Below are 14,490 nucleotides of genomic sequence, written 5' to 3' on the forward strand. Positions count from 1 at the left end.
GCAATAAGCACATCTGTGCATGTATACCCAGTAATGGGATTGCTGGGTCAAATGAAATTTCTAGTTCTAGATCCTTGAGGATTCGCCACACTGTCTTCCACAATGGTTGAACTAATTTACACTCCCACCAACAGTGTAAAAGCATTCCTATTTCTCCACATCCTTTCCAGCATCTGTTGTTTCCTGACTTTTTAATGATCGCCATTCTAACTGGCATGAGATGGTATCTCATTGTGGTTTTGATTTGCATTTCTCTGATAATCAGTGATGATGCATTTTTTCATGTCTGTTGACTGCATAAATGTCTTCTTTTGAGAAGTATCTGTTCACGTCCTTTGTCCACTTTTTGATGGGGTTTTTTTCTTGTAAATTTAAGTTATTTGTAGATTCTGTATATTAGCCCTTTGTCAAATGGATAGATTGCAAAAGTGTTCTCCCATTGTGTAGGTTACCTGTTCACTCTGATGATAGTTTCTTTTGCTGTGCGGAAGCCTTTTAGTTTAATTAGATCCCATTTGTCTATTTTGGCTTTTGTTGCCGTCGCTTTTGGTGTTTTAGTTATGAAGTCTTTGCCCATGCCTGTGTCCTGAATGGTATTGCCTAGGTTTTCTTCTACGGTTTTTGTGGTTTTAGATCCTACATTTAAGTCTTTAATCTATATTGAGTTAATTTTTATATAAGGTGTAAGGAAGGGATCCAATTTCAGCTTTCTACATATGGCTAGCCCGTTTTCCCAGCACCATTTATTAGAGAATGCTTTCCCCATTGCTTGTTTTTGTCAGGTTTGTCAAAGATCAGATGGTTGGAGATGTGTGGTGTTTTTTCTGAGGCCTCTGTTCTGTTCCATTGATCTATATCTCTGTTTTGGTACCAGTACCATGCTGTTTTGGTTACTGTAGCCTTGTAGTAAAGTTTGAAGTCAGGTAACATGATGCCTCCAGCTTTGTTCTCTTTGCTTAGGATTGTCTTGGCTATGCAGGCTCCTTGTTGGTTCCATATGAAATTTAAGGTAGTTTTCTCCAATTCTGTGAAGAAGCTCATTGGTAGCTTGATGGGGATGGCATTGAATCTATAAATTACCTTGGGCAGTATGGCCATTTTCACGATATTGATTCTTCCTATCCATCAGCATGGAATGTTTTTCCATTTGTTTGTGTCCTCTTTTATTTCATGGAGCAGTGGTTTGTAGTTCTCCTTGAAGAGGTCCTTCACATCCCTTGTAAGTTGGATTCCTAGGTATTTTATTCTCTTTGTAGTAATTGTGAATGGGAGTTCATGATTTGGTTCTCTGTCTGTTTGTGGTGTATAGGAATGCTTGTGATTTTTGTACATTGATTTTGTATCCTGAGACTTTGTTGAAGTTGCTTATCAGCTTAAGGAGATTTTGGGCTGAGACGATGGGGTTTTCTAAATATACAATCATGTCATCTGCAAACAGAGACAATTTGACTTCCTCTTTTCCTAATAGAATACCCTTCATTTCTTTCTCTTGCCTGATTGCCCTAGCCAGAACTTCCAATACTAGGTTGAATAGGAGTGGTGAGAGAGGGCATCCTTGTCTTGTGCCAGCTTTCAAAGGGAATACTTCCAGTTTTTGTCCATTCAGTATGATATTGGCTATAGGTTTGTCATAAATAGATCTTATTATTTTAAGATACATTCCATCAATACTTAATTTATTGAGAGTTTTTAACATGAAAGTCTGAATTTTGTCTAAGGCCTTTTCTGCATCTATTGAGATAATCATGTGGTTTTTGTCATTGATTCTGTTTATGTAATGGATTACATTTATTGATTTGTGTATGTTGAACCAGCCTTGCATCCCAGGGATGAAGCCGACTTGATCACGGTGGATAAGCTTTTTGATGTGCTGCTGGATTCGATTTGCCAGTATTTTATTGAGGATTTTCACATCGATGTCCATCGATGATATTGGTCTAAAATTCTCTTTTATTTTATTTATTTATTTATTTTTTTGCTGTCGTGTCTCTGCCAGGCTTTGGTATCAGGATGATGCTGGCCTCACAAAATGAGTTAGGGAGGAGTCACTCTTTTTCTATGGATTGGAATAGTTTCAGGAGGAATGGTGCCAGCTCCTCTTCATACCTCTGGTAGAATTCAGCTGTGAATCCGTCTGGTCCTGGACTTTTTTTGGTTGGTAGGCTATTCATCATTTCCTCAATTTCAGAACCTGTTATTGGTCTATTCAGAGATTCAACTTCTTCCTACTTTAGTCTTGGGAGGGTGTATGTGTCCAGGAATTTATCCACTTCTTCTAGATTTTCTAGTTTATTTGTGTAGAGGTGTTTACAGTATTCTCCGATGGTAGTTTGTATTTCTGTCCTCACCTATTTTTCAACATTTTGTGTACTGTTTTGCATAAGCATTTGTTGAAATGAACTAAATCAGTCTAGGATCCCCTCTAAGCCTGCCCAAGAACTGGCCCCTTTGCTGACTCCCATACCTAAATGTTCTACCAAACTGCGAGATACCTACACACTCCAGTGGAGTCTACATCTCCCTATAGTCTATCCTGCACCACTGGGGGTTCATGGGTCCAAGCTCTGGTCCACAGCATACCTGTTGTACTGGGCATATAATGTTGCTGTGAAGAAATACCAGGATAAACGTTCAGTTTTCCTCAGGACATGGTTTTGGTGCTCACTTTTATGAACCCTGACATGTCCAGCAGAGAGAGTAGAAACACAGCCTGGGAAGACTGAAGGACCTGTGAATTACATCATGCATAGTTGTTCCTGGTCTCTGTTGTGGAGAATGGAGATGCTGGCCACATGCAGGAGTGCTTTAGAAAGCAAGGGTTCCCGAGGGCACCTAGAATCCCAATTTAGTCACTTTATAAGCTGTCTGTGCTCCTCAGGACAGTGGGGATCATACACACACCTATGTCTGGGGCATGTCAAAGGACTAAAGACGCTCATATACATAAGGCCCTTCAAACAGATCCTGACACTTAGAAAATCATCCTAAAAATACCAACAATTAAGGAGTGGGTAGGGGGCGGGTGGAGGGGCGGGAAGGAACACAGAAGGTCAGAAGAATGGTAACTAAGTAAGAACAATAGCTACTGGTTTTTGAGTGCCAACTACGAGCCAGGCACTGTGCTAAGTAATTTATATATAATGCATTTCTAAAAAGCAACAAATTTTGCTTTTTGAGATTCCGGAGATTAAAAGTATTATCCTAGAAATACATGAATGATGCATAATCTTAGACCCATCCATGTTTCATTACTGAAGGCAGACCCAGACTGCATAGTCCCCAAGGTGACTCCTCAAGTTGTTCTCCTTCTACCCAACCTTTGTAAGAAGATATGTCTTTGTGTTCTTTTAAGGTCTTTTACAGCTTCTTGAAATTCTCCTTAGGCATTCCCGCTGCTTCTTGTTCAATATCTTTTTTTATGAGACTCCTGTGTTCCTGGTGATTGAAGCTTACTTTTTTCTCATTTTCTGTCTGAAAAACTATCAGCTCAAAAATGAGGATTGCTCTTGTTAACACTAGTCTAAAACCTGCCTTACTGTCTTTAGAAAATAATCACACTACTCTTTACATATTCACTTTTGCAGCATTCAAGTTCCAAAATGCACATTTGTCAAAAAGTCATTCTAAGCTAAAGATGCAAGGTGGTGCAGTATTGTTTGGCAACTCGAACTTGGTGAAATTTCCCTTTTCTCTGATTTTGATATACAAATCAAGATTTTTCAGAAGAAAAGAAAGAAAGAACTTTTTTCACATGCAAAGAAAATTGTATTTCATTCCTTTTGCCAAAAATATGGTTTCTGGAAGACTAACTCCTGGTTTGCCTCTTTCCTACATACGAAGCTCTCTCACTGACAGCCCAGGAATACACAGCTAGTGAAACAGACTAATGGACAGGAAGCCTCCTACTTAGCCAGTTCAGCACATAGTCCTTGGTGACAGGCCCAGCCTCACTCAAGAAAGTGGAAGATTGAACCTCCACAGGGGAAATTTGGGTCTAATCAGCCATCTTGGGTCCCTCCTGTAACATCACGGTACTCGGAACAATAATCTCTGCCTGAGTTATCTGAACTGGCTGCTTGTGCTACCCCACAAATCTATGGAGTGATTAAATTGCACAACCTTCCTCCTCTCTTTTAGGCCAGATAAATATCTTAGGAGAAATCGTTCACTTAGTTAATTTGGAGAGTAGTCAGCTGAAATAAACAAAGCTTCCAACTGAGATGTGCAGTATGGTGAAAGTTCTTGTCTGAGATTTGGGATCTGGGTTTTCTCTGTCTTTATTTTGCAAGTGGTGGCAGTGACATGAATTAGTAATGTGCTCAGCAAGCTCAAAGGAATACCTTTCATGAGAGCTGCTTCTTTCCCACCATATTTGGGCTGCTTTGCGGCTTCATCTTTCTGATACCAGCACTATCTCATCTTCCTGGTTCCTAGTGACACCCCTGCTATGAATCTCTATCTCATATTCCGTGCAACCTGTTTATACCAAGAATGTCACTATCTTCTTCATTCATCTCAGATGCCATGGGAGCCCAGTAGCTACTGCTCTGTCCCTCTCTGACACCTTTTCCTCACCCTGAAATGACCTTGACATACCACGACAGGGGCCAGAGTCTGGTTCTTGTCACATGGCCTGTGTTTCAGCCACTGTAAGTTGTCATCGCTGTCAGAGTCTCCACCCTCTTTGCCAGTTACATAAGAGGCCACATAGACGTCTGCTTCCTAGCACAAGCTTTTATTAACCAGAGGCAGCACAAGAGGCCAAGTAAGCAATAGGTCCATTCCGGAGCCATGTCCTCAGGGAGGGTGAGGGGCTGTAGTCAGGTCAGGTCGTGGCTCCTGGGGCAATTCGGCTCAGCTCTGGGCCTGTTTGCAGCCTTCAGTACAGGGGATGGCATGTGATGTTGTCAGCCTGAAGGGGCAAAAAAAGCAGCAGCCCTTTCAAAATCAGAATGCCCCTGCTGTTTGTTTCCTTTTGGAACACAATAAGAACAGACTGGGGACATGACTCTGGGCTGTCAACGCTTCCTACCAGCTTCCCCGGCACCTTTCATTTGCCAGAAGAAAAAAAGCAAGTTGCTTAAGTTAAACAAGGACTTAATGAATAGTCAAAATAATTGTTTAGCTTGGATATAAGGCCTTAGGTAAATAGATGATTGCCTGAGACCCTGGGCCAGGAAAAGCAGCAAGGCAGGACACCGCTTGTTCTTTCCCTCGGACAACAGCCCAGTAGCCTCTGCTCCTCTGAGGACTGTTGTTACTGAATTAATTCTCTCTTCCCACCAGCGTATTAAAGCAATTTAATATCAGAACAGACTCCTTAAAGCAGGGAGAAGGAAAGAAAACTTTCTATATTAGAAATATACCATTAACACATAAATCCTACTACATGAGTGCTTCCATTAAATGGAATGCTCAAGATTGGGAATATCTGGTGTGTGTGTACTGAACTGTTTTCATGTTGTGAAATTTCTCAGATGCATTGTTAGCATACTTACAACTGTCCTGCCTCCTGCCTTATTGGTATTTTTAACATGATTTCATCCTTTTGCAAATGATTATTTACTACACCAAAGGGGCATTGTCAGGTTTCTGAGGAATCAGCTTCTCAAAGTGCAATGTAGTTATGGACAGTGTCGGCACTGAAATGGAATCTTCCAGGTATGGTTTCCTTATTTGTTGTTAGTGCTGACTTGTTTGGGTTTGTTTGCTTGTTTAGGTATCTTTGCCCTCACCTGGCTCCATTGCTACTTATCTCTTCTTCCCAAAGTAGGATGCAGTATGAAAATTTGTTGTCAGCTAATTTCAGTTCTGCTGAAGAATACTTTTAGTAATTGTTTTCTTACTTGAAAGTAATAGATTCCTTGTTGATCCAGGACAGGATTTGCTTGTCTTGCTTGTACAGTCCATTTCCACTGAACTGCTTTTGATTCAACTGTGAACTCATCAAGGGAGTGGGATTCTCCTGGTATTCTTTTTCCACAAATCATGATGACACTATATTTGGTTTATTGGCAAACAGCAATCAAAGCATACATTATGTAAGAAAAAGTTAATGCTGACCTGTTTAAACAATTTTTTGTCTTAATAATATAGGAGAGTGGTTAAGAACATGAGGTTTCAAGTCAGTTCTGAGTTTAAGCATAAGCTCTGCACTTTCTAGCTCTATGAGTCTGAACAAATTATCAAATTTCCATTGGCTTTGTTTCCTCATCTGCAAAATAGTCAAATAATAATAATAATAACTACTTTGGGTTGCTGAGTTGATGATGTGAAATAATACATGTAAAATGCTCAGCACAGTGTAAGTATTCAATGAATGTTATCTACCATATTATTTTCACATACCTTATAATTTCCTTACAACAACTCTGTGAATGTAGACAAAATTGCTATGATTTATGCGATTTAAATATTAGACAACTGGACTTCAAAGTGATTACTGATTCATTCAGGGTTACCCAAGATGGCAAAATGTTGGTCTTCTCAGTACAGGAGGCCCCAAGTTCCCAGTGTATTGCCCTCCCTTCATCCATTCGGCCACAGGGTACTCTTCCTCAGTTTCCCTAAATCTAAAACCTTACATGCTAATGGGCCTCCTCTGCCCTAGACTCTCAGGTGGAGACCAGGAAGAAATCCTGTCACAGGCATTAAAACCTTCATCAATATTACATAGACACTTTCTGGGGAAATGGTAACCTCATAGCTACAAAGTCAAGAGGAACTCTTTGGTAATACTGAGAAGAAAATACTAATGGAGAAGTGATTTCCAAAAGGTGAGACTGAAAGTGCTGGAAGGAGCCCATGAGATTACAGCAACAGGTTAACAAATCCACAAGCCCAGTCAGCTTGGTAGACAAAATCTATACGGTCTCCTCCATGCATCATTTTTACTATATACCATTATACAACACAAATGTGTTTAAAGTCAGTGCGTCTGTTATATCATTTTAACATGCTGTATTTTCTCAATTGATATTAAAACTACAACTTCTTTTATATGAGGATCTAAGAATTTCATTTCTTTTTTCATTTTAAAAACCTGGTCTACACGCTCCGTAAGGTGTGTGTTTCTAACCATAAGGTTAGAAACCAGTGGTATTGCGGAGAGAGCTCTGCCTGTGAAGTCTAACAGCCTAGATTTAAGTGCTAGCCCCACTGACTATAAGCTGAAACCACCATCAACTTAGGCAGCTCAGTTAAAGTCCATAAATATTTACTATATCAGGACTTTAAGGGGTTTGTGCCTTTACCTGGGACTACAGAGCGAATAGTAGTCCTTTACAACCATTCTTCTCTGAGCCTCTATTTTCTTACTTATAAAGTAAACAGAATAAAGGTGTCTCTCCTCACTGGGTTATTATGAAGACCCAATGAGAAAAAAAAAAAAAAAACAAGAAAATAAATACATTGTCATGTTGTGAAAGTGCTTTGTAAACATATGGTGTTCAAGACAACTGCTGAGGAGAGAAAAACACTTCAACTTTCCTTGGTAGCTTTCCTTTATTGACCAGCCACCCCATATCAAAATAAATAAGTACATTTTTTTAAAGCTAACAGCATTACCCTCATTGATGTAAGTTTATATTCACACCTATAAAAGTACTTTTCCATCTGTTTCCTCTTCCTCTCACTTTGGTTTATAACATTTATCCATAAATTACAATATTCTTTCATATCAATATGGCAATGTAATATCAGATTATACAAAGCAATAAAGAAGGCACCAGTATAAAATTCAAAGCAGAGAATAGCTCAAGAGCTCATGGCTTGCACTTTACAACCCCAAGTACAGTACACTCAAGGCCCATCTGTGAGGGTCATTTTAAGCATATCAGTTGTATGAGTTGCAGCTGATGGGGATCTCACCCAGGTCCTGAGTTCCTCCAGGAATTAGGAAAGGAAGGAGAGAGGACTGTTCTTCCTGTCAGTTCCTAGGCTGGGGCCCCAGTGCCACCTTAGTTTGGGGAAAAGGTGATTTATGGGAGGGTACCCATTACTACTGGAATTGAAACCTTCCCTGATTCAGTTCTTCCAGAGATATATTATGTCTCACGTATTTTCTACCTCTCCTCTGATTCCATAGTATATATAATAACTGGTGAATTTGGCCTTTATTTCTACTCTTGTCAACAGAGAACATTCACTTAGAATCCACTAAGTACCAGACAGCATTCAAAGTGCTATGGAGAAATGTAAATAACATGATGTGCATGATCCCTGCTTTGCAGGAGTTTAGAAGGAAGCAAACCAGCATTTATTGCCAGTCAGTGAATATTATTTTAGGTTCTCTGACAAGGACACTTCAAAGTGGGTCTTAACTTCATTTTATAAATGAGGCATCTGAGGCTCAGAGAAATAAATCTACCAAGATCACACAGGTAGCAAGTGTCTCAGCAAGGTTTCTCCAAAGCCTACCTTGTTCTAAAGTCCATGCTCTTTCCACTCTACTCCGTTCCCTCCTCTGATGAGAAAGACAGGACACATACCAAAAAGGAAAACAAACACAGATATTAAATATGAAAGGAAACCAGCCAGGTACGGTGGCTCAAGCCTGTAATCCCAGCACTTTGGGAGGCTGAGGCGGGTGAATCATGAGGTCAAAAGATCAAGACCATCCTAGCCAACATGGTGAAACCCCTTCTCTACTAAAAATACAAAAATTAGCCGGGCGTGGTGGTGTGTGCCTGTAATCCCAGCTATTCGGGAGGCTGAGGCAGGAGACTCGCTTGAACTCAGGAGTCAGAGGTTGCAGTGAGCTGAGATCACTGCACTCCAGCCTGGCAACAAAGTGAGACTCCATCGCAATAAAAAAAAAATATATACACACACACACACACACATATATATATATGGAAATCAAATAAATAAGTACTAGAAACTCTACAGACTGTCCTGTGTGCAAGAGTGGCCAAGTGCCTGGAGCAAGGCTAGCCTGTGAGGCGATTCTAAAGCACATGAACGATACAGTATGGAGAAAAGGAAGGTGGACGCCAGTCAGAAAACAATTGTGCTGGGACCAAGAAAAATTGTTGTCTGGGTGATTAACACTTCTAAGAATGAAAGCTACAATGCAACACTCATCTATCCTTCCGGATTCAGATGCTTTGTCTCTGTGACCCTGGGAAGCATAAAAATACTTTTGTCTTTTTATGGAACTTTGTAAGTTGCTGTGATTTTCACAGACCCGTCTTCTGAGCACATACAAGAGACCCACGTTCCTTGTTGGTGTATTGCCAACCTCATTACACTCAGCATTAAATATCCCTTTCCACACAGCACTCGCTTCAGTATGGTAAAAGGGAACCATTTTTCTCCTGACATCTGGGGTTGGTTTCATTGAGGATTTACAGAGGATTTACAGGGGAAAAGTGAATGCACGTGGCAATGTTTTCAAGCCTTTGTTTGGATTTTCTGTTTTCTAGGAGATATACGACTAAGGGGTCAGACGGGGGTTCCTGCTGAACGCCGTGGCTCCTACCCATTCATTGACTTCCGCCTACTTAACAGTGAGTAATCAAGTGTACCTGGAAAGGAACAAACGTTTTCTTCAAAACGAAAAAAAAAAAATCCTCATTTCCCTCTGAACTTCAAAACGTTCCGGGGTCTGCCTTCCTTCCTGAATCTCTCTTCTGCCAACTAGAACTTAACCCTTTGTCTTTGAATTTCCTCACAAGTGAAGTAATTCTGGCCCTGCCCTGCCTCTCAGAGCTTCAGTGAGGGTCAAATGAGATCAGGTCAGCTTTAAAAGTATAAACCTCTGGCCGGACGTGGTGGCTCACGCCTGTAATCCCAGCACTTTGGGAGGCCAAGGTGGGAGGATTGCTTCAGCCCAGGAGTTGGGCAACATAGGGAGACCTTATTTCTACAAAAAATCAAAAAATTAGCTGGGCATGGTGGCGCAGCCTGTAGTCCCAGCTACTTACTTGGGGGCTGAGATGAGAGAATAGCTTGATCCCAGGAAGTTGAGGCTTCAGTGAGCCAAGATCTCACCACTGCCCTCCAGCCTGTCTCAAAAAGAATAAAAAATTTTTTTATAAAAAGTGTAAGTCTCAAAAACTGTGATGCCCTATACAGGAAAGCTACTATTTTCATTTTCCAGCACATTCTCTCTACCTTCAGCCAGAGCTAGACTAAGTGAGATTCCATTTTATTTTTGAAACCCCCACAGGGAATCCTCTTCTACAGTTGCCCTTAGTAACCCGCGCATTATAGAATTCTCACTTCTTTGTCTAATATAAATCCTCAAGGTCTATTCTTGCCTTCCTGGTAAAACTCACCATGGCAAAATCCAAAGCATTGCTGCTTTCTCCCTTGAACCTTACAAGTTCATTGACTTCTACCTTTCCCTCCCTAAACGACTTCTCATCGGGAGTTTTGCTCAACCTTTGGTCCATAATTTTCTTAACCTTAGGTTCCTTTGCAAACCCAAACCAGTGACCGGTCATCCCTCCAGATTTCATATCTTATAACAATCGTAATCATCCTTCACTGTAGACTTGTGGGGGAGGTGGAAGAGCAAGTGGATAAATTTCACAATTTGCTCTAAGGTTTTCAGTGTTTGGTTCTCATATCACTTCCCATCTATAAATTTCAAAGTACTAGATTATACCCAAAGAATATTACTTTCCTTTGACATAAATAAGCTCAGCTAAAGAGGTAATTTGATTTACTTCAACCCCTGAAAATTACTAGGAGAAATTAGAACTTGTTATTTATAATCCTTCAATCCTTGAGAGGCCAATAGTAGGTGGCATGTTTGTATTTCTCCTGGCTTGTTAATCTCCCCTATCAATGTGCAATGTCTGGTTTTTTTTGCACTTTCAGGGACACAGAGACTTGGAGTAATTCTTTCCACACTAGAGATAACCTTCCCTACCTAGACCCCCAAAAATGCTTTTTGGAAGACCGAATTGAGCCGTTAGACCAATGCAATAATATGGGATACAGCCTGTGGGAGCTCTAATAGTCTCTCTGACCTTTCCTTATACCCTGATTAGGCTATTCCAGCTACCCGTGGAAGTCACACCTTTGACAGTCTCTAGACTGAATGGATTTCCAGGTCCTAGGCATGTGGTTTCTCTAAGCAGGACAAGGATGAGCAAGGGGTTCCACTTCACTGTTTCATATAGACCAGAACTCTCCAACAGCATCCCATTTTGAAAGTCGGAGAGAGAAAACAACCAAAAAGCCTCTTCTCAATAGTAGATGAGTGTTAGTTCATGTTTTCTGATATGAACCACAAAGGAATTAGGAAAATAAGGGGATATTTCTGTTTATAATTCCAAAGTTCCATTATTTTAAAACCTTAATCCTAGTGTTAATAAGCAACTTTACTGCTAATGGTGGTTATCTTTGCAGGCGGGACAGTGGAACACTTTTTTTGTTTGTTTTTCTTTTGTATTTTTTTTTTACAATTTGCCTCTTTTACTTTTGTAATCTGAAAACAATGGCAAATATAAATGACATTTAAAGAGAAACTCATTGCAGACAATATTTCAGTGTCATATTGTTCACCATGTAAGAGATCATCTGTCAGCAGCTGCTATCCTGTCTCCCCTCTGCTGAGATCCTCCAGGACTTCTGAGTACCTGGGCTCAACCCCAGCCTCGTTTCCCTGGCCCTGGATGCTGCCTGCCCCTCCACCCCCATTTCACCCCACCTGGTGCTCACAGTCCTCCACTCGTCGAGTGACAGTGCTGGCCATCCACCCTGAAATTCCCTTTAGGGTCTCCTCAGCATTCCATTCTGGATAACTCTTTCACCCATGTCTCTTACTCTATAACATACTGCAGAGGTAATATTAATTTTTCTTTAGCATATTTTCCTTTATATGAGGTCTCCAGTTTTTTTAATGTATCAAACACACCCCAAATAGACTATAAGATCCTAAAGACAATTAATTGCTATTGATCACTTACTAACTATAGTTAACTTACCAATTATTAAAGGGTCTCCTCAAAAACATTATATTAAATAACTGTGAATATAAATCATCCCCTGTGTTTAACTGAACAACACAGGTAGGAATGAAAACCTCTAAGATATTCCTTTATTTGTGATACGATTTACCTCTTGGTATAATGCACCATAGACCCCATTGATGAGTTGAAACTAGAACAGATAACATTACTGTGGTCACCCTCCATGGTTCCTAACTTAGTTTGCAATTACAGCAGCTTGTCACCATGGAGCAGAGATGTATGAACATCTATGTTAGTCACAGTCACATAAGGTATATATGTCATATCTCCTACCACTTCATACCCTGTCTATTTAATTCTCTTTAATATCACTCATGTCCTTGTGCTTTGCCTGAGTTGTTAGTATGTGCTTTATGCCTAAAAGGAAACATCTTAGGACATCTGGGGATTTTCTCCTAGAGCTTTTCTCTTTACCAGTTCATTCTTATTCTACACTGTAAGAGCTGAGCTAGTTTAAAGTGATTCTTTAGATCACTTACCTTAATTTTGAGTCAAGTTTTTCCCAGTGTGGGCACAGACCCCAAACTTCATTTCCCTCGGGTGCTTGCAGTTTTGTTCTCTCTCCCATGGTAAAATCTAATCTAGGATTTTTTTTAAACCATTTATAGGAAAAACCAAATCACCATAGCCGTCACTCCCCAGCTCTGCATCCCTGCAGCCTTCCTTCCAAAATGTTAGTGAAACCCACACAACTGCCATTCCCTTTCCAAAGTGTCGCCAGGTGGGTGTCCCTCTCCCACCCACCTCGGTACATGCATGAATCACTGGAGCACGCAAGAGCAGAAATGTATACTAAATAGTGAGGCCCATGCATTTCCCCATTGGTCCCATTAGTCACAGCCCCAGTCTGTCACAGGAAGGCAGGGGACATCAGAATTAAAATCTAAAATTACTCATCTTCAACCAGAACAGTTTCTAGGCATTAAAATAGATTACTAGGTGGCTCACGCCTGTAATCCCAGCACTTTGGGAGGCCAAGGCGGGTGGATCACAAGGTCGGGAGATCGAGACCATCTTGGCTAACATGGTGAAACACCGTCTCTACTAAAAATACAAAAAAATTAGCCGGGCGTTGTGGTGGGCGCCTGTAGTCCCAGCCACTTGGGAGGCTGAGGCAGGAGAATGGCGTGAACCCAGGAGGCAGAGCTTGCAGTGAGCCGAGATTGTGCCACTGCACTCCAGCCTGGGTGACAGAGCGAGACTCCATCTCAAAAAAAAAAATATGAATTACTAGAACAGAAGTGGACAAATGACTGCCCACACACCAAATCTGTCCCCTTCTCCTGCCTGTTTTGGTAAATAAAATTTTACTGGGATATTGCCATGCCCATTTGTTTATATGACATCTATGACTGCCACTGAAACAGTGGCAAAGTAGTTGCATAGAAACTGTGTGGTCAAAAACTGCCCCCCACACACCCCAGAATACTCACTCTATGGCCCTTTATAGAACAAGGTTGCCAACCCCTAGATTTTTTTAAACAGATTTAAGAGAGCTTTATGACAAAGCCACAAGCACATTCAGTCCAGTCTGTTTACCTTTGTTAATGTCTTTTTTTTTTCTGTTACATTTCCAGTGCCATCACTTTACTTTCAAGAATGGACTCATGTTGACTAAATTTTTATGAACAGAAGAATAAACAGAGAGGGAACCTCTGTTATTGATGCAGATTTTAAATTCCAATTTAAAATTATAATTTCTAATTGCACATTCTTCTGGAAGAGGTTATTTTTGCGGGGAGGGGAAGCACATATTTGGGGCAGAGGGAAACACAGCACTACTGATTTCATGTACCTATTGTCTGCATGTAAGGTGACTCTTGGTTTGCCTGGCATATTCCTAGTTTGCACATGTTCAGGAGTATTTATTAATAGTGCCATCTTTCATTCCCAGAGTGTCCTGATTTGGACACTGAATTACAAGGCCAACTGCTTGTATAGGTTTTCTCCCAAAAGAGTATTTCAATTCAATGTTTCTCAAAGACCACATGCAGGGATAAGTTTAAAACATCTATTACATAATATAGTGTCTATAGTTAATAACAAACATATACTTGAAAATTGCTAACAGAGTAGGTTTCAAATGATCTCATCACAAAAAGTTGTAAGTATGTGAAGTAATGCATAAGTTATTTAGCTTTACTTAGTTATTCCACAATGTGTGTGTGTGTGTGTGTGTATATGTGTGTGTATATATACATACACACATATATATCTTGAAATATGTTGTATACCATAAATATGTACAATTTTGTCAGTTAAAAATAATAATATCATATCATATGCATTCCAGGCATAAAGATTAGAAAATCATTTTCATAAGAGATTCATCTAGATCAACAGAAATACATAAGACTCATTAAAAGCTAATTTCATTTCCTGTTTCTATTTTACACACACAATTTAGAAAAGAGTCATCTCTATGAACTTCTTGAAGCTTCTCTGGATAAGTAGCAGGAAACTGTGGCCTCAGCACCGTTTGTGTGGAACATTGGAAAGATAGATC

General features: G+C 40.3%; 1 protein-coding gene across 3 annotated transcripts in view; it reads left to right on the forward strand.

Annotated features, from left to right (window-relative positions):
• Window positions 1-14,490, forward strand: part of PDE7B (phosphodiesterase 7B) — a 332,402-nt gene that overhangs the window by 240,171 nt on the left and 77,741 nt on the right. For all 3 annotated transcript variants that reach the window (XM_008006932.3, XM_008006931.3, XM_008006930.3), the window contains one exon: window positions 9,426-9,509. In XM_008006932.3, the coding sequence (XP_008005123.2) occupies window positions 9,426-9,509 (84 nt within the window). The remainder of the gene's footprint in view (window positions 1-9,425; window positions 9,510-14,490) is intronic.

The sequence above is a fragment of the Chlorocebus sabaeus genome, chromosome 13 (genome assembly GCF_047675955.1).
Source record: "Chlorocebus sabaeus isolate Y175 chromosome 13, mChlSab1.0.hap1, whole genome shotgun sequence".
Classification (NCBI taxonomy): Eukaryota; Metazoa; Chordata; class Mammalia; order Primates; family Cercopithecidae; genus Chlorocebus; species Chlorocebus sabaeus.